Raw genomic sequence first — 20,093 nt, 5'->3', positions numbered from 1 at the left:
ATACCTTAGTGTCTCAGTGCCGGCAGATGATTTTTAGAACCGAGAGGAATAACGTGGGAGGAACCAGACCAGACGAGCAGAATGAAAAGGGGTATATGGGGAAATTGTTATGAAAGGCTGATATTACATAGATAGTGAAGACCACATGCTACAGCATTCATACATGGAAAGCGGTAAAATCTATGTTGTTGCATACTTTTCATATGTTATTTTAAACAGAGACTTGATAAAGCTTTATTCCAACAGGTTCCTGGTTTTCATTTCTCAAGTATAAGTATGATCTCTGACAGCATGTAATAACATTCACAGTATGGATTTTTTTTTTTTTTTGCCCTACTGCAGTGCACCCAAAGTTATGTACTATATATCATGTGCATATATCATGCTTTATTTCAATTTAAATGCACCACTTTTAATTCTTTTTGACAGGCTACAATGAGCCTGGTGATTTGTTAAGCAAACTCCTCAATGATTTAGGGGACATCCGTTGAGGGTCATCTTTGAATTATTGTATACACTTTCAGATGTTTTCAATTCTTATGGTTTATTACATTATGTGGCACAGGTCAACCCAAGATAAAGCTTACTTCTGTTAGCCAATGCATAAAATAAAGGTTCCTTAAACCCCTTGTTGAGTCAAATATACACATTTTCTGGGTACAGCTGGGTAAGTTCCTTCTTTTTGACCCAACGTTAGGTTAGCGTGGATAAAAAAGTCAAGTGCAGGACACCTACACCTGTCATTCTTTTAGTTGTTATTGTACATAAAAGCTTTTATGATATCTCAAGTGTAATCCTCTTATCATCTACAGGGTTGCCATCCCCTGGAAGTCATCTGAAACCCTTGATGGCCACTTTTATTAACACTTCACCTCACTGATAAGATAACCACGTGTGTTAACCTGTTCCCATGTAAACAACACTAAACAGTCTCAGGTTTAACAATGCTGTTATGCCTGGAATGTTGTTATATGTTACAGAAAGCTGTTTTGGGCCCACGTATCACCGGTTGTGACCGGGATGGGAGCCAGGGAAATGAAGCCAATAGCTCCGCTTCTCCTTTGCTTTGAGGGAGTGGTATGAGTGAAAGCAAACACAAACTAATCCGGAGAACTGGAGCACAGGACTCAGTTTTCTCCGGTCTGCATGGCTGAATGCTTCACTCCTGCTATTATTACCATTACGCAGAATAATTACATCAGCTGCGGTCACTTCCAGGCATCGATCTGCAACTCGAATCAATCCTCTGGAGACCAAAGGAGATGAAATGGTGATCTGTGGGATGGAGTGTGAGGGGAAAACCTGACTTTTAGTCACTATGGGTGTTCCAGTCTGTGGAACCGTGGTACAGTTCCTGGTATAGCTACATCTCTTCCTACACGGCTTTTAAAGTGCTCTAATGAGATTGAGAGTGGCAAGTGGAAAAAAAACGTAAGGATGCTACGCGCGAGGAACGGGAATTTGAAGATGCGCTGCGCGTGCAACGCGTTTCTAATTAAAGACGCGGCGATGTAAGGCCACGAGGGACGACCGCTTTCGTCCGCGAGACTCAATAAATTGACGAGAGGGGACGGCGAGTGATTCAAGAAGAGCGGCGCGCGCTCAGTGTCCTGAAGGAGCTGTGAAGAGTTTTCCTCAAGTGTGGGAAACATTAGGAAGACTGGAGACTGACCGCGGACACTTCCCACGCTTGAGTGTAATAAAGGACGTATTTCTTGAAAGGATACGACACTCTCTTTTTTTCATATTTCTGGCGTGGGTTCATATATATAGGCACTGTCACGCGAAATACATCGCGCACTTTGTACATCTTAAGCTGTCAGATAGCCTTCAACAGGAGCGTCCACAGGTAAGTTACACTTTTACTGGAGGTTTCTTAATCCTTTCAACGCAGATATACAAACTATATGGAAAACATGGAAATGTTAACATTTAGGCTTGGAAAAGTCATTAAACTTAGGAAAAGTCTTCTTAAGTGACATTTTTTTGGTAATACTCTGAACATTTTCTGAAAATGTTCTGAGCCATGTTCTGAAAACTAGTAGGTCAATGTTTAAAGTTATTTTGTTGTTAAACATTCACGAAGTTTGTGTTAGGTAACAATTAAATTAACTAAACGCATGATTTAATTGTAAATCCAGGATGCCCTTATATGGACTGTGACTAGGTGCATTTCCGTTTACCACACGTTTCTAGGTATTTTAACCAAGTCCTAAACAACGATAAATACAGCTAATCTTTTTTCTAACTTGATCTCCAAATTTATTTTGTACGATAAGTTGATTAAGTTTAGTTTTAAGGTATTAATTTTGTAATTCGATTTTTTTTTTACCAGACTGTGATCTCGAGGGTTGTGAGCAGCGCGCACTCTGGCTGCAGGAGCGATGCGCGCGCTGCGGACTCCAGTGCTAGTCACGGGGCTCGTTTTGTTAATCTGCACAACAGTACACAGCAATGCCATTGGTAACAAGAGTGAAAAAGGCGAGAAATTCTGGTTCAGACGGATTATGGACATCATGAGTAAGGTGGAAAACAGTGTTGATGACGGGAGCCTGCAAACCACCTCAAAGGACTCTCATAATCTCAAAACGAAGACTGGGGAACGAATTTTAGGTAAACAGAGGCTGTGGACAGTAATTGAGCTGCTGGTTACAAATGTGTGATTGTCATTGGATAACATAACAAAACAATAAAAACAAAATTTTTAAGGAACCACCAAATATGTTGTCCCACGTGAGAAAATACTATGGGATTTACTATACTTTAAAATAGTTATAACTGTAGTATATAGGAAATTGTAATATAGTTTACTATAGCAAATACTATAGGCCTTCTGTAATTTTATATGTGATACCGGTAGTTTAAAATATTTGGTCACATTTAAGTCTACACTTTATTGTCTGCTGGGACACCCATGTGAACAGACTTCATACATCTACTAAAATGCCTATGAACTGGTTGAATATAAGTAAATAAAAAAAAACTAGAAAAGCTCTTAACAAATTTAGTCTGGAGAAAGCTCTATCATCATATTTTTGCAGATGCCACTTGGTGTGATATTTTGTAGTCCATTGCTAAGACATTCAGAAATTTGTATCTGTGTCCAAATACATCATGGAGACATATTTTCCTTTAAGCTACATTTCAGATGGGGCACAAGTCGAAGTGTTAACTCTCAAAGCATTAGCTGGAATAGTTTTGCATTTCACCTGTTTTGTGTGCACGCAGGCACGTGTCATAATTATACAACCACATCAAATCTGCATGCATGTCATTCATTGCTAGCCCATTGCACGTTCATATAATAAATATTTTAGTTAGCATAAGTATGATTTAACCCACTAATAGGACTTTAGCACTGAACATTACCAGTCAAAGTTCATTCTGCGGACATTCACCAAAATTAGGGCAGGTACATGCAAATTGGACTTCTTTCAGTCAAGTCAATCTAATGTGGTTACTTAATGGCGTACTGTATGTTTAAAGGTAGATGAGTGTGTGTTGAGTGATTTGTCTAAGGTTAAACAGATTTCCAGGATTTAAAGGCTTGATTCTTTCTCTTTGCAGAAGTCTTTCCCAGAGACCTCAAGAAAAAGGAGAGGATTATACAACATTTAACAGGTTAAAGACATTTGCGTTTTCTGCATGACCTGAAGAAAATCCAGAAAACGAAAGTGAGGATTTTGACCTGCTTATTTTTCATTCAATAGGTCGTCTTTATTTCGGTCCAAAATGCAGGAAGCATGTCTATAGATTGTATCACAACACGAGAGATTGCACCATTCCTGCATGTGAGTACAGCTAAGCATCCCATCACAAGGACAAAATATTCATCTTTAAGGGGCTTTTACACAGAAAATGTACAGCTTACAAATTCAGGACTCAACCAGCTCATACTGACCATGCTTTTACTCCTATCCTCAGACTACAAGAGGTGCGCGCGGCTCTTGACGCGACTAGCAGGGAGTCCGAGATGTCAAGAGGGTTAACTTTACCAGGTAAGACATTTTTAACTAAACAACTGTTCAAATTATGTGGTCACTTAACTGAAATGATCTTAAGAACCTTTTGATCTAAAAGCTTATGTCTGGAAAAATATCTAAATATTGTTTGTAGTTGTCACTGACACTGTACCCTAAAAAGTACACCTTTGCATCTAAAGAGTTGATAGATTTTAATCACAAATACATCTGGGTGATTCTCACGAAATCCAGATTTAGAAGTTGTCCAGCATCAGAATTTTTAAAAAGCACTTGAAGGCAATTTTTTGCCCATATAAGATTTCTTCTTATGAACTTACTATATTCATTATTTTTAGAGGATTTAAAAAATATTTCCTATAGAATTATTTACATTTTTAAGGTTAATCGCTGTCAAAAATGATCATTACCGCAACATGATAATACATTAAATATGCATTTACAAACTCATGTTTCGGTAATGAGAACTAAAAAGTTGTCTAGGTACTATGACAAACAAAATTTCAACTTTTATCTGGAGAGAAAAAATAAGAACTGCTTACCTGGTAGCCATCTTGAGTGTCACAGTCAATTATGTCCCTTCCAACTATTTTTTTTTTTTAAATGTTAGTTCCTTGAGGGCTTAAAGGGATAGTTCCGCCAAAAATGATATTAAACCCATGATTTACTCACCCCCAAGCTGTCCGAGTTGCATATGTCCATCGTTTTTCAGACAAACACATTTTTGGGTATTTTAGAAAATGTTTTAGATCTTTCAGTGGATTAAATGTAATGTTACGGGGTCCACGACCTTCAAGTCCAAAAAAAGTGCGTCCATCCTTCACAAATTAAATCCAAACGGCTCCAGGATGATAAACAAAGGTCTTCTGAGGGTAATCCGTGAAGTGTTGTTGTAGAAATATCCATATTTAAAACTTTATTAACAAAAATAAATACCTTCCGGTAGCGCCGCCATCTTAGTCGTGTCCGCATTCAGGATGAGAGTTTACGCAGCCTATGGAGGCTACTCTGTGCCCCCGCCCTCCGAATTTGTCATACGTCACTAAGAAAAGTGCGTACACTACGCTAATACTCTCTCCTGAATACAGAGGAGTCTAAGATGGCGGCGCTACTGGAAGGTATTTATTTTCTTTAATAAAGTTTTAAATATGGATATTTCTACAACAACACCGCGCGGATTACCCTCAGAAGACCTTTGTTTATCATCCTGGAGCCGAGTGGATTTAATTTGTGAAGGATGGATGCACTTTTTTTGGACTTGAAGGTCGTGGACCCCGTAACATTACATTTAATCAACTGAAAGATCTAAAACATTTTCTAAAATATCCGAAAATGTGTTTGTCTCAAAAACGATGGACATATGCAACTCGGACAGCTTGGGGGTGAGTAAATCATGGGTTTAATATCATTTTTGGCCGAACTATCCCTTTAAACAATGATTGAAAATTGTTGCGAAGGATTAGAAAATTGGTCTTGGACACATTTATATTCCTTATTATTGTCTCTACATTTACCAATGATCACCAAATACCACATGTTTCTTTACTGTAAATGTTTATGCACTGAAGCTTGTAATTTTTTTTTATTATAAATATTTCCATGTCAAAGAACCCAAATCCAGTCATGGACATGTTGCGGTAATGAAAACTTTCCCCTTAAATGTGGAAAAAACAAAATTATTTTTATGATGTTATTTCAAATCATGTGCCAAATAGTACATGAAGAGATGTTTGTAACTGTATGCTTCTTATTTTGATAGCATTTACTTTTATTATCAAAATATTTCATAACACCTGGCAAGTCTAATTTCGTGAGAATCACCCATCTGCATGTCTTGGAGTTCAAAGAATGAAGCATGAACTCTTCAATGCATTACATTTAAGTACTTTTTTAGAGACCAATGTGGAGTAGCTACTATCAGTTTCAACATTTTTCACGGCAATGATGGACGGGAAAGAATTCTCGAAAGCGTCCAACTGCACACATGTATGTAAACACAGCCAAGTCTGAAACAGCACTAAATATCTCTTCCTCTTATCAAGCAGGTTGAAGCCAAACCAGAGTGACCCAGAACATAAGCAGTCAAAGTGCCTTTTGGACAAGAGAAGAGAATTCAAACCAACACGCAACATTCCAGCACATCTCATCCAGAACACAGCTTTGCCTCCAGAGAATTGATCTAGACAGGAATTAAGGCAGAAAATATTGGGATGCACTTGTCTAAGGACATTACAATGGACTTGACTTCCTATCAAATCCAAGGTGAAACCTGCGAGACGTCTAAGAGGAAAGCATCTCAATGGGTTCTGAAAAGAGAAACATTTCACTGTGAAAAGAAGGGATCGTCTTCGTTTTGCATCTTGTTGGAATCGGACAATGAGATTCGTCAAAGCTGAAGTTTTCACATGACGCGCCTCTGCAGGGGTTACATGTCAGATTTTGTTCGCTGCAGCAAGACGGCTTTCGTTTTCTCGGTGCTCGCACTGGAAACCTGCATGAACATTTTATTTCGCCTCCGTCTGCCAGCAGCAGATTAATGAGACAGGTAGACATTGCCGCCAATCTGTGACCATAAGCTTTTTGTATTTGGTGCGAGAATACGAGTGTGTGGAATATAGTCAGTATATTTTGATGTAAAGAGACCAACAATAATAATAATAATGTGTAAATATTGTACAAATGAGACCTATTACAAACATACAGGCATCTGACGTACGATTGGTTCGTTGGGATGTGTATATTTAAAAGAAAATATATTTAAATAAATTATGGTTGTTTAAACTTCAGGGTCCTGATTTGATTTTGTAAACATTTTATCAGAAATTCTTCAGAATATGTCAGCATATTCCTCATACTTATCAAAAGTATGCAAGTTTTCCCATGATCTTAAAGCGATAGTTCACCCAAAAATGAAAATATGTTGTTACAAATCTGTATACATTTCTTGTTCCGATGAACACAAAGTAAGATATTTTAAAGAATGTTTGTAACTAAACTGATCAGAAGCCCCACTGACTTACATAGTAGGAATAAAGAATACTATTGAAGTGAATGGGGCTTCTGATAGGTTTGGTTACAGACATTCCTCAAAATATCTTCCTTTGTGTCCAAAAGAAATGTACACAGGTTTGTAACAACATGAGAGTGAGTAAATGATGAAAATTAAAAAAAGGGGTATGTTTAAAGTTACTTTTGTGGACAAAAATATAGTTGTGCCACAATTTTATTTAAAAAATGATTTTTGAAACGGATGGCTTTGAATAAATATTGAAGAAAGAACAGTCAATAATAGTCAAGAATAGATAGTAAACTTATAGATGTGAACTAATTGAGTTTGAATGCCACAAGTAATTTTCCAAATTCTATGCAAAGGGTCACTAGACTGCGGATGATAAAATATAGCAGTTTTTATTTATTTTGGATAATTTTAGTAAAAACATCATTCCTTTAGTTACAAGTGTGTTATAGTTGCACATTTTAAGGGAGTTTAGGTCATGTTATCACTCATAGTGGATGCTTTGAATGTTTCAGAGTTTTTAATGCGTATTTGGACACAAAGATAGTTGTAGGATATTGTTGCCAAATATCTCAAAGATGATAGTGAACCAACCCCTTAACCAAGTGAATGAAGCAAATTAAAAGCGGAAATTACTTGGAAGGAAGTGAGTTTTGTAGCCTCTTACTTCATCCGAATTAACCAGATCAATTAAAACCATTAGCACAGCCACAATCATATTAAAAGAAATAGTTGTGTTCTAGTACAGAGAAGGAAGTATTGCTATTCTAATAATAAAAATTAAATATGTGACCCTGTCTGTGAAATCCAGGGTAAAGTCTTGTTATCTAATAATGAGATTAAGTCAATCTTGAAGATATCAAGGATATTTTTACTATATGTTATTTACATTATATAGGATGATTTTTTGTAGAAAACATTAAATCACAAACAATGACTTTAGCTGGGTATACTTTCAACAGGCAGGGTCACATAGAGATAAATTGCAAAATATAATATATAACTCGAAAGTTTCAATTCAACAAGTTTATGAAAATATATTCTATGTTTGTGTGTAGGTGAGAAAAGACTTCAGATTAAACTGAATTCAGCATTTCAGCTGGTTTATTTTGGAAAACTTTTCTCTCCTCCGTTTAAAAGAGGTTATGGTCAATCTGTTTACAAGCACTTAAACACTTAATGACATTACAACAACCTATTTTACATTTAAAACAAGATTGCTAGTGTTTTCGTGTTCTTATAACAGAAATACTGTGGATGTTTGCTTGCATTTGTGAGACAATAAAGGACAGCTAGTATTTCATGAATGAAGTGAAAGATGTCACGTGCGTGTTATGAGTGCTGCTCCAGGAAAGCTTTACAGCATCTCACACACTGTTCATACACCGTCTCGAAGTCTTTAGCACTTCCCTGCAAACGAAAAAGAAACACGAGTAAAAATGAGGGATTTACTGATAGAAAATGTATGTGCCGATACCAATATTCAATTACTTAGAATGACCTCTACCAATACCAATAGATACCAACATTAGATACCGATTGTTTAAACAATATCAGTGCATATCTAGTAAAAACATACCTAAAAGGATATTTTTTAACTTACAGATGCATTTTAACTTACTACACATGGCTACATAATAAAGGTCATGAACAAATTCATTATTTTTATTCTTCACGCCATTCCAGCATCTATGGCTATATTCATAGCGAGAACCATTTAATCCACACACAGATTGGTGGAGGGACAATTTGGTATCTCCAATTCACCTAACTTGCTTGTTTTTGGCATGTGGGAGGAAACTGGAGGACCCGGAGACCCACGCTGACACAGAAACTCCACACAGAAAGGCTACCTGACCTGACCTAGCCACTGTGCTGCCCCATGAACCTATTCAACCCTAATGTAACTTTTCCCAAAGTTACCAAAATTCCCAAACTTTTACTTTTTGTTAAATTGTTCTGCTACAGATCATCCAATAGTAGACCACCAGCATCATGTATGCAACAGCACAGCATTTCCTACGCAACCGGGATCCTCTGGGATAAAACAGGAAATCTCAGCCGTGGCATAATGGCCACCGCAAGTGCATGGTTGCGAAGGTCTGAAACGCAAGCCACTTTCATGGAGATGAGGAGGTTAGTATTTCCCTATTCAACTATGGCTACCAATTATAGCCAGCTGGCTACATGCAGCTCTATATTAGCCAATGATGGGAAAAAACACCAAAATGAGGGAAGATGTCCAAAGCACTTAAAGGATTTTTATCTTCTACAACTACAGCGTGATCGTGCCCACACGTGTCCTTTATTCTTTAACAGAGTTTGTTGACCTCAACAGCTGTGTATTGGAGAGCTGAAGATGTGAGGGATGACCCAAGGGTTCAAGGACGAGCTAACATGTCTGGTGGAGTAATTCTCAGATGAGATGGCCCATCAGGTTATTTCTTCCTAATTATATACCCAGAGTCACCTATCAAATATAATTGTTGTGGTTTCATATTGTACTCTTTTATCAGATATAACACAATTGTGTTTGTGATATTCTGTTATAAATTTACTCATCCTCATGTTGTTACAAACCCGTGTGACTTTTGTCCACAGTGGAACACTAAAGGCAAAATGTTTGGGCTTTAGTCTTTAGTATTTACTTTCATCTTTTTTTCAATACAATGAAAGTGAATGAGGACTGAGGCTGTCAGTCTTTTACATTCGGTCTATCTTTATCACAGACAAAGGCAAAACAAAACAAGTTTGGAACCACATAAGGGTAAATAATTGACGCATTATTTTATTTTTGGTTAACTCCCTTTGCAATTTCAAAGTATTCACGACGTAGTATTTACAATTCATTCAACGTAGGGCGGACGCACCTATCACAACCACAACACACACAGGCTGAAAAGCCCTTTTTTAACCCACAAGACATTAATATTAATAACTGTCAACATCTTAGAAAAATTCATAGAGAGACGGGGACAAGATATTTAAAAACACAATAAGCCGTTTATAGCATTCCCAATAGGGTCCCTTCTGTCCAACAAAAAATCCATATCTCCCCAAAAATCTATAATTTTTAATAATACAATTTTTTTATATTTATGATTTAGGGGAGGCTCCAACGTGATCGGGGGCACAAAATAAAAAATGGCTGCTTTGAAACACTAATCGGGCAATGCCTCGTTTTGATCTATGAGGGTACAAATCAGGCTTTAAATATTCATAGTGGCCAGCCTAACCTACACAACAAAGAAAATCACGCGTAAACTACAACAATGAACTATGAAAGAAAAAATGAACTTCAAAATGAATGACATTTGAAATTGTAAATTTGCAGTGTCTGTGTACACTTACATAGTACGGGTCTTGAATTATCAGCTGTTTTTCAGGGTCGTAGCTGCCGAGCAGCTCAATCTTGGCTTTACATTTATTCACGCTGCTAGCCTTCTTATTCAGATCTCTTAAAAAAAAACACACACACATATAAGATGCTGTTCATAGGGTGGACTTTAAGAATGTGAAAAATGAATGTGAAGTAACTAAAAGCAGTTTAATTTAACATTAATCTGATAAAGCAACACTCATTCCAACACACAAACAATATGAGATCCAGTGTGTGTTTATTTTTGTTTTTTATTAACTGATTTATACATAAAATGTCAGGTCAAAGATTAAAATCTAGGTGAAATCAATGATTGAAATCAAACTTTGAATCTCAAAAATTGATTATAAGACTTGTATTTCACAGAAGGGCTCACATACGGGTCACCCCTATATTTAAATCTATGACCTTTTGAATGACCACCACACTATCTTTAACCACTACACAGTCACACCTAAAACAAACACTGATCAGAAAAATGTAAGTATACATTAATAATGATTGATTCAAGATTGATCAAATGATGAGTGAATGAGCCAGTTGATATTGTAAAATGTTTAAGCAGAGACCCAGTACAACAGAGCAAAAAATGAGGAATCTAAAGAACTCAGTAATCGTCTTAACAAGCAATGGATCTAGCAGGATCATGTGCTTCAGACAATCTGCATTTACTCTCCATACTTGCTCTTTTCACCAATGAAAGATAAATAAACCAATGCAAGTGCACAAGTCTATACATGTGAGTGGATGGTATATGAAAGAAAAATGCAAATAGATTTTAAAGGGTAGACATGCATATTGGTGATTATATAATGTGTCCAAAGTCATTTTTTTCTGCTTTCCTTAAATTTCTCAAGTTATATTTTTAATAATTTGGTACTCATTGTCTTAGATCATATATATTTCTTTTATTTTAATATTCCTGTTGTGCAAATTAATCACTGTCAATTCTGTTTCTAAGGTAGAGTAATGCTTTGTACACAAAAAATGCAAAGCATCGAGTTCCTCACTATAAATGACTTGTGGGATTTAAAGGTGCAGTGTGTAACTTTGAAATGGATCTTTTGACAGAAATGCAATATCACATACATAACTATATTATTAGTGGTTTATAAAGACCCTACATAATGAACTGTTATGTATTTCTTACCATAGAATGAGGTGTTTTTATCTACATACACCGCGGGTCCCCTTACATGGAAGTCGCCATTTTGTGCCGCCATGTTTCTACAGTAGCCCTAAACGGACAAACTGCTCTACAGAGCGTTATATTTTGTCTTTATACAACATGTCCTTATGTGTTTCGGTGAACAGTGGACTGAGCCGTTGGTTGCAATTCACAATTTCACTGCTAGATGCCGCTTAAATCTACACACTGCACCTTTAACTTCGTGGCATGCAAATTTTTCGCTTGAGTTGAATATTTTCAAATTGCGCGGAGACACATTTTAGGGGAATCGAGCGTTTTCGGCGCAATCGTGCCGCCCAATTCGCGTCATTCGCAGTCGCCCCACATCTTCGTATGGCCCCGCACGAGTTTGGGTCTTTTGCATCTTTGCATTTTACTTTGTATGTAATCTACTCGTGGAAATCAATGAATTCGCGTTTGGTGCGTACGCCTCCATAATGCTGCATACACACCAAACGTGAAGCATCGTGTTCGATTTAACTTCGTGTTATGTGAATTTTTCACTTGAGTTGAATATTTTCAACTTCTGCGGAGACAAGTTTTAGGTGAATAGAGCGTTTAGCCCAATTAGCGTCATTATGTTCGCTTCGCATGAGTTTGCGTCTATTCGTGTCTGTGCATTTTACTTTGAATGCAGTCTACTTATGCAAATCATTGAATTCATGTTTGGTGCATACGCCCTATAACGGCACATTCACACGGGGCGTAAACGTTAACGCTTAAAGCAACACTAAAGAGTTATTGCTCTTTGCTCCCCCTACAGGTTAGATGCGTTATTGTTCATTAGCACTGTCGTAAATACTGCAGCATAGCTGGCACTGATTGGATTGTAGGTCTGCCGTAAAGCAGGTTTTTGTAGTTTTCACTCGAACTACAGGACCACTACCTGACGGTTTTGGCCGATAGAGGGCTGCAAAGCGAATGTGAAAGTGCCATTCACTCTGTTTTGAGTGGATGAACCACTTTTTGGAAACGTTATTTTAAGGTAAAAAAACTCTTTGGTGTTGCTTTAACGGAAGGCTTGTCTGAAGCGTGGCCAACAGCCAATCACAGTGGCCGCTACACATGCTCTGGTCTTCCATAAACGTAATTGGCTGGCTCTGCCTAGGTTATTTGCATAAGGCGATCTGATTGGCTGGCGCACGCGTTGCCGCTTAAAAAATTGAGAAATGTTCAACTTATGCCGCGAGCAACGGCACTGATGCGGTGCCGACGGATCCACAATTCAGTTCGGCAACGCATGACGTCACCCATTAAAAGCGAATGGGAAGTGTCAACGCTGACGCCCCATGTGAATGCGCCGTAATGCTCTGTACAGCATCATGTTCCTCGCTTTAGATTACTTGTGGGATTTAACTTCGTGTCATGCTAATTTTTCGCTTGAGTTGAATATATTCAACTTGAGCAAAGACACATTTAAGGCTAATAGCTCGTGTTCGTAGACATACTTGATTGTCAACACTGATACTCTACCTTGGTAACAGTAACAGAGTTACCTCCATGACAAGTCAGAGGTGAACTTTCTTTAACCCAGCGTTCTTCAAATATCTGCCATTTGTCTATTCTCGTTCAACAAACTTAAACTTATTAAATAATAAGATGCTTTCAGGAGCACAGTCAAACCTGAACTGCATACCTCAAGTTGTTTTCGTCCATGCAGAGGATGTGATCGAACTTCATAAAGTCATCTTTGGTGATCTAAAAAGAAACAAACAGACGTGCAATTATTATTGTAACATGCAATTTACAGACAAAATTTCTCATTGTCCCCCCCTGACCCACTGAACAAGTGCCAATGATTTTTAAACCCACATTGAACCCATTTTCCTCACTAGTTTTTTCTCTCTTTAACCGAAATAGGCGATTCTGCTGAGTTAAAAGCACATCGCTGGTTTGGATGAACTCCAGTGACCTTGAGCAAAGACATGCTGTCTTTGTCCGTTCAAACATTCGCTTCCCTCACGAAGTTATGAAACGCATCAAAACACATCTGTAACTGTGTGTATGTGTGTTTATAAGTTGAGCAAGAACTGACTTTGTTCATCTGGGACAACAAAACAAACCGAACAAATACATGTAATAAATACAACAAAAACTATATAAAATAAACTGCAAAGAACAATTTGATGTATAACTGCAGTCGGTCAACAACTCAGCGTACAAAGCAATCAACAATGCATGAGCTGTTGCTGTACACAAACAGTAAACAAAATGATTTCATGGCAGAAATTGTTTTAATTAAATTAATTATTATCGTATTTCATGGGAGTCTGTGTTTTTTATTACCAATTTACCGTCAATGTGCTGCACATTATCTGTGAGTCACTGTGAATACTTACAAAAATAAGAAAACTAATCTTCATAAGGTGGTTAGGATACTACATTTCAACATTTGATTGACAAATGAGAAGAAAGCAGAGTCAAGTGTGTATTCATCATGATCCCATCGGGGTAACTTGTCAAGCTGGGATGCTTCTGTAATACTCCTTTCCTATTTGTAGTCAAGCTAAGATACTGCACTTAGGAAATTTTATTCTGTAATAGCTTTTGTCTTAAATGAGGTTACCAAACAGATAAAATAAGGTTTAAAGTTACAATCTTTCTGTAATACACCCTCTGTAAGGGCCAAGCTAAAGTCTATGCACATGACTGGAATATTTGACTGACAGCTTGAATTTGGGAGGGAAAAGCACAAGTTAGGATTTTCACAGTGAGATGCAAAGTATATATCAATTTTGGAAAGGTGGCAGCTAACCGCAAATTACACTAGTTTCAATGATGTTGCAATACGTTGTGTGCTGAATTAATGCTCCCTTAAAGAAAAGTCCTGTTGAAAATTCAAAGTCATGTACTTACAATGAAAGTATATAGGGCAAGGCGTTGCACACTGAGAAATGTTAGACAGTTAACCCTGTAACTTTTGCATGATGATACTCCACCCACAGAAATTAGGATAGTTATGCATAACCAGATGTTTATTATCCTTGAAATGTTTTCCCACTGCTAAAAGGACCACTTAGACCACTTTAGAAAATCGAACAACACGTTTTAGTTGAAAATACACACTTAAGACAAATATAAACTTTATATATACAACACTGTGCAAAAGGCCACCATGCTAGAATTAGATTTGTTGTTTTTGCAATGTTATAGAGATCATATATAATTGTTTCTCAGTCTCTTTAATAAAATACATCCAGAAAAAACAGGAAATGTGTATGTTGTATTAAAGGTGCAGTGTGTAATTTTTTAAAGGATTTCTTGACAGAAATGCAAAATAATATACAAAGCTATATTTTGAGGGGTGTATAAAGACCTTTTTACAAACTTTACGTTTTTATTGCCTTAGAATGAGACGTTTTTATCTACATAATCCGAGGGTCCCCTTATGTGGAAGTCGCCATTTTGTGCCGCCATGTTTCTACAGAAGCCCTTAACGGACAAACTTTTTTTACTATGTTGTCTCCGACGATGACATTTTTCCAATGGTGGTTATCGTAGCTTCTCTATGTGTTTCAAAAGCAATGGGTGAGCAGTGGACTGAGCCGTTGGTTGCAATTCGCAACCTCATCACTAGATGCCGCTAAACTTTACACACTGCACCTTTAAAAACTGTATAAAAATGTAAACTGATGTGCCAAGTTTTTAGGATAAACTCCCCTCCACTTGAGCAATAGCAGGAAACTGCAGGATCTCTTAAACCTAAATATAATTAAATCCTAATTTCTAATTTTAAGGAAATTAGTATTTTTACTTCGTTCTGCTCAAAAACGCTTAAGATGTGTTTAGTGCCAAGAGAGGTCACACTAAACACCGCCGATGCCTAAAGAAGACATTTAGTCCTGAATTTTTTTTTTATATTTTCATGTATATTCTTTTTTATCTTAATAAAAAAGATTGAAAAATAAAAATGGATGGACATTAAAACTTCTAAAACAACAAGTCTGGTGGTGGTGGCCTAAGACTTTTGCACAGTACTGTAAATATTTTTATTTTACTTTTTTGAATGCCTTGCCCTACATACTTACAATGCAGGGGGGTTAGACGAAATGATTGTAACCAATATCTTGTTTGAACCCCAGGAAAATCTTAAATACAGTACAAGTGAGGGCTAAATTATGTACGTCTATAAATATTAAAGTCCCCCCGTGGTAAAAATCAAGTTTTTATTGTTGTTTATGTGGTGTATTTGTTATTCAGCACCACTACCGAGTATTTATTTTCCATAAAATTTGAGTTCTCTAAAGAGTCTCGTTACCGTGATTTGAAATCGACTCTGTTTCCTATGTTTTAAACATGTAACCAACCACATCATCCCACATACCGTTACATACGTAACCAGAGACGTTTTCAGGTGTCAAACACAACTATGTAAAAAAGCATTTTGGTACATTGGCATACAGAAGACATAAGCATTTACACGAACAGTTTATCACGTGTGCTTAAAGTCTAGACATTTTATGATATTATCCTACACTACACAGGGAATAATATGGATTTTTTTCCAGAAAACTTCTTGCATAAAATAGATTCACGCACTTTCAATGACCTGTAACTATGTATGTATGTTTTCAAAAACTTCCCAGGGCCTTGAATTATTTCCCCCAGATTCACAAACTTTCAAGGATTTTAAGGACCCGTGGGAACCCTGTGGAAGTAAATGGGGCTTATGAACGGTTTGGTTACAAACATTCCTCAAAATATCTACCTTTGTGTTCATGAGAACAAATAAATTTATACAGGTTTGAAACGACATGAAAGTGGGTAAATGATGAAAAAATTTTCATTTTTGGGTGACCTATCCCTTTAAGTGAAAAAAGTTGACTACGGGGGGCTTTAAGCAGTGCAACTAAAAACATCAATCTCTCCAGGGAATTTTAGCAGGAAGTGCATGAGAAACATAATGAAGTGCTGAGGGAGGATGATAGGTAAAAGACAGAGAGCACGAATGGCTGTCGAAATCAATTTATTTCTAAGAAGATTCAAAAAACGTAATGGAAGAAATATGATGTTATATATCTATGTTCAGTGTGCGACAAAGATGAAGTGCTTTTGGCTGAAACGAATATTAAAAAAAAATATCCAGATGATGTACAAAACCTGGCTCTATTTGTTTCTTTTCATGAGAAAGAGTGGAAATCTTTCTGAAATGCTTGCTGTCAGGTAGATATGATGAAATGCATGTTTGCACTGTAGCTTGTACTGTGTAGATTTATATAGTAATGAATTGATTTACTCATCCCCTCCGTCTATTATCCAAACACACATCTGCAGTACCTGTTGTGCCCTGTGATCTGTCTCTATGCCATGCTTCCCTAGGCAGGCCAGAGCACGGGAGTCAGGAAGGCTACCAATATTCCAATCGGAGGTGGCACCAGAGTCTATAATCCACTGTAAACACACACACAAAAAAACAGTATTCTAGGGTTGGATGTTAAAACTAATCAGGACCCCACCTGCCGCGCCACATGCCTCATAGACACGCCATGTCTCTTCATGCAGGCCAGGCCACGGTCATCAGGTGGATTTCCGATTTCATAGGTGGACGTGGCCGCGCTGTCTATTCTCCACTGAGGACACACACACACATACACAGAATTTATGATCACTGCAGGCCGTGTTTGTGACTGATGCACACAAACTGAAGGTCAGAATGGAATTGGGTTAGTTAGTAGTAAAGTTCAGGGCATTCACAAGTCTGTTCAGGATCTCATAATGTAAATTCTTCTAGCTATGCAAGTTTGATTTTACACATTGTTGTGTTTTGAAATGTGTCTTAACTTCTGTATAGTACTGTCATGGGAGAGTTTCAAAGAGAAGCTTGCAAGTCGACTAAACTTTAAAACTAGTTATAGCTCACTAACTAAATAATGAATACACATACCATTTAACAAAAAAATCATTTGATGATAACTCTACTGCCCTCTTGAGGCTAGTTACAGCCACAGTAACACATTAATGGCCCTGTCCCAAATGGCACACTCCAGACTTGTGGTCCTCTTCAGAGTCCACACTTTGATGACATCACGTAGTCCAGACTTTAGGGATCCTTGATGCGTGTCCACGTGGGTGCACCGGAGTCATATTTTGGGACAGACTCGAGCATCACACCGGAAATAGGTAGAGAAGTTGCCCATCAGTGTGAACTTCTCCCTTCCATCGTCTGATTGCTCTTTCGCAAGGAGCATCAAGGGGGCAAACACTCTTAAAACGAATGTGTTAAATTAACACATCTTGTGTCTAGTTAAGGACAACACATCTAGTGTGTTGTCCTTAATTTAACACATCTCTGTGTTATTTTTGGAACAACACACGTTGTGTTGTTTTAACACATCTTGTGTTGTCCCTTTTATTTTTTATGAACTTAAATGACACATAATGTGTTAAAAACAACACATAATGTGTTAAATATTTTAACACAAAATAATGTGTTAAAATTAACACATCCTGGATGTGTTAATTTTAACACACTGTTTTGTGTTAAACTATTTAACACATTATGTGTTATTTTTAACACATTATGTGTCATTTCGTGTTGATTTTGAGTTCATATAAATAAAAGGGACAACACAAGATGTGTTAAAATAACACAAAGTGTGTTGTTCCAAAAATAACACAGAGATGTGTTAAATTAAGGACAACACACTAGATGTGTTGTCCTTAACTAGACACAAGATGTGTTAATTTAACACATTTGTTTTAAGAGTGAAGGAGGCGCTGATGAGCACACTTCAAAGCGTAAAAATGACAGATGGGACACCCTACGGACTCGTAGACTAAGTGAGAACGCGCAATTTAAGGCCACGAGATCGAAAGTCCACATGAAGTGCGCCATTTGGGACAGGGCCAATGAACGTTGTGTATTTGTACAGGATTAGGTACTTGAATCATGTTTGCACAGTTGCAAAGACTAAGTTTCTGGCTTAAACTTTAAAGGCGGGGTGCACAATTTTTGAAAAAAAAAAAAAACACTTTTGAAAAGGGAGTCGGGCCGAGTACCAAAACTTGTAGCCAATCAGCAGTAAGGGGCTTGTCTACTAACCGACATCATTGCCTGGGTTGCATATGTGTGGGGTCTATCAAAAGAAGGTCCAGATTCTATTTGAGTAGGGGCGTGTTCATTTAGGTGATTTCAAATGTCAACACTGGCTTTCAGAGATCATGCACCCCGCATTTAAGGCTGGAAAACAGTTGAATACACATTATTAGATCTCAGTACAGCAGCTGTCATAGATGATCTCAATAATGATGATGCTAAAAGAGAGAAAATTAAATCAATGCAAGCCCATTGGATCCCAGCAATTGCATTTTTCAGCTTTTTCCTTCAGGGTGAAAATTAAAACAAACAACAATATTGTTTTCAAACTGTCACTGTACTCAACAACACAAAACACTTCACCAAAGACCCATCTCACAGCATGTAAACTCTATTATGCATATAGAAATCAAGTGAAATACATTGTTGTTTTACGCTTAGCAACTTTTTTACATTTACGCAACTTTGAGAACTAAGTCAAATCTGCCATAAAAGCAATATCTGGTCAAATAATTGAGAAAAACGCAGATATATTTATGCATTTGGCAGATGCTAGATGGTTGATGGTTACTACAAAAAATAAAACATACGTCTTGGTAAAAGTAGTAAAATCATGGTTTTGCCAATGGCAATCAATACGGCAAAAAAACATGCATTAATTTACATAAGGGACTGTTTTGGTATTGGTCTTTTAAAGCTGTCATTGCATATTTGTACCGCAGCACCAAGAAGATCACCTACCTTGTCTGCCACTCCATTGTCTGTAACCAATTTCTGGAAAACAGCCTCAGCAATAGGGGATCTGCATATATTGCCTAGGTTATTGTGAAAATAAGAGTATAAAATTACTTTCTAAAAGTTTCAGTGTGTTAAGTCATACTTTTATGTGAGACTAGCCATCTTGTCTGGAATCAAAAGCTAATTGTTGCTGACAGAACTAACTAAACGATGTGAAACCTAAAGAGTCAAAGTTCACTAAATAAGGAAATGAGTTTCATGAACTTGCCATTATAACTGTAAAACTGATTATCAAAGATAACCGAATGAGTGATCAACACAGAAAACGTAAATCTTTAACAGTCTACTTTTAAAATCCACATGAGAAAACATTTGAGTTACAATGTTTCGGTTTCGAGTTCATGTCAACTTTCATTCAATAAATCAGGCCTGTCAAACAGTGATCAGTAATGGAGGTTTGGCTATTGTTTCGTTCAACTGTTACGTAGGCTTATATGCTACCAGTTTAAATATCATATTAATTTTATTAAAGGTATCCGAATGGTTTATAAACTCTCTTACCCAAGCACACGAACAACACCGACTTACTACCGGGAGCCGCCATATTGATCTGTCAATGCATCCGCATCAGAGCTTCGGGCTGCCCACATCTCCGCCTGATCTAAATTCACCCTGATTAAAATTTAAAAGCAAAAAAAATCTTTATTAGTGAATGTGTGCTCAGTTTCATACTCATATATCCCAGATACATTTGT

The 20,093-nt window shown here is 37.2% G+C and overlaps 2 protein-coding genes across 4 annotated transcripts; one reads left to right on the top strand and one right to left on the bottom strand.

Annotated features, from left to right (window-relative positions):
• Nucleotides 1-1,116: 1,116 nt before the first annotated feature.
• alkal2a (ALK and LTK ligand 2a) lies at nt 1,117-6,761 on the top strand. Of its 2 annotated transcripts, none has more exons than XM_065286651.2 (6): nt 1,117-1,849; nt 2,336-2,613; nt 3,568-3,621; nt 3,711-3,791; nt 3,925-3,998; nt 6,026-6,761. In XM_065286651.2, exons 2-5 carry the CDS (start codon nt 2,385-2,387, stop codon nt 3,987-3,989), a joined length of 429 nt encoding a protein of 142 aa, XP_065142723.1. In that variant the 5' UTR covers nt 1,117-1,849; nt 2,336-2,384; the 3' UTR covers nt 3,990-3,998; nt 6,026-6,761. The 2 variants fall into 2 exon arrangements, with proteins under 2 accessions (XP_065142723.1, XP_065142722.1); XM_065286650.2 differs by having other exon boundaries at nt 6,023-6,761.
• Nucleotides 6,762-8,072: 1,311 nt separating this feature from the next.
• Nucleotides 8,073-20,023, bottom strand: acp1 (acid phosphatase 1). 2 transcript variants are annotated; one of them, XM_065285350.2, is made up of 6 exons: nt 19,900-20,023; nt 19,342-19,415; nt 17,021-17,134; nt 13,201-13,262; nt 10,348-10,453; nt 8,073-8,406 (listed from the first exon to the last, which is right to left on the bottom strand). In XM_065285350.2, exons 1-6 carry the CDS (start codon nt 19,940-19,942, stop codon nt 8,329-8,331), a joined length of 477 nt encoding a protein of 158 aa, XP_065141422.1. In that variant the 5' UTR covers nt 19,943-20,023; the 3' UTR covers nt 8,073-8,328. The 2 variants fall into 2 exon arrangements, with proteins under 2 accessions (XP_065141422.1, XP_065141421.1); XM_065285349.2 differs by lacking the exon at nt 17,021-17,134 and adding an exon at nt 16,842-16,955 and having other exon boundaries at nt 19,900-20,021.
• Between the last annotated feature and the right edge of the window lie 70 nt (nt 20,024-20,093).

Source organism: Paramisgurnus dabryanus, chromosome 21 (assembly GCF_030506205.2).
Source record: "Paramisgurnus dabryanus chromosome 21, PD_genome_1.1, whole genome shotgun sequence".
Taxonomy (NCBI): domain Eukaryota; kingdom Metazoa; phylum Chordata; class Actinopteri; order Cypriniformes; family Cobitidae; genus Paramisgurnus; species Paramisgurnus dabryanus.
The sequence above is the reverse complement of the archived record's forward strand: the minus strand, read 5'-3'. Positions and strand labels throughout refer to the sequence as shown.

Coding starts and splice junctions, on each gene's coding strand:
- acp1 (XM_065285350.2), bottom strand. CDS start 19,942: ATGGCGGCTCCCGGTAGTAAGTCGGTGTTGTTCGTGTGCTTGG. Junction 19,416..19,899: donor GGTGTTGTTCGTGTGCTTGG/GTAAGAGAGTTT, acceptor ACAATAACCTAG/GCAATATATGCAGATCCCCT. Junction 17,135..19,341: donor ACAATGGAGTGGCAGACAAG/GTAGGTGATCTT, acceptor GTGTGTCCTCAG/TGGAGAATAGACAGCGCGGC.
- alkal2a (XM_065286651.2), top strand. CDS start 2,385: ATGCGCGCGCTGCGGACTCCAGTGCTAGTCACGGGGCTCGTTTTGTTA. Junction 2,614..3,567: donor GACTGGGGAACGAATTTTAG/GTAAACAGAGGC, acceptor TTCTCTTTGCAG/AAGTCTTTCCCAGAGACCTC. Junction 3,792..3,924: donor AGATTGCACCATTCCTGCAT/GTGAGTACAGCT, acceptor TCCTATCCTCAG/ACTACAAGAGGTGCGCGCGG.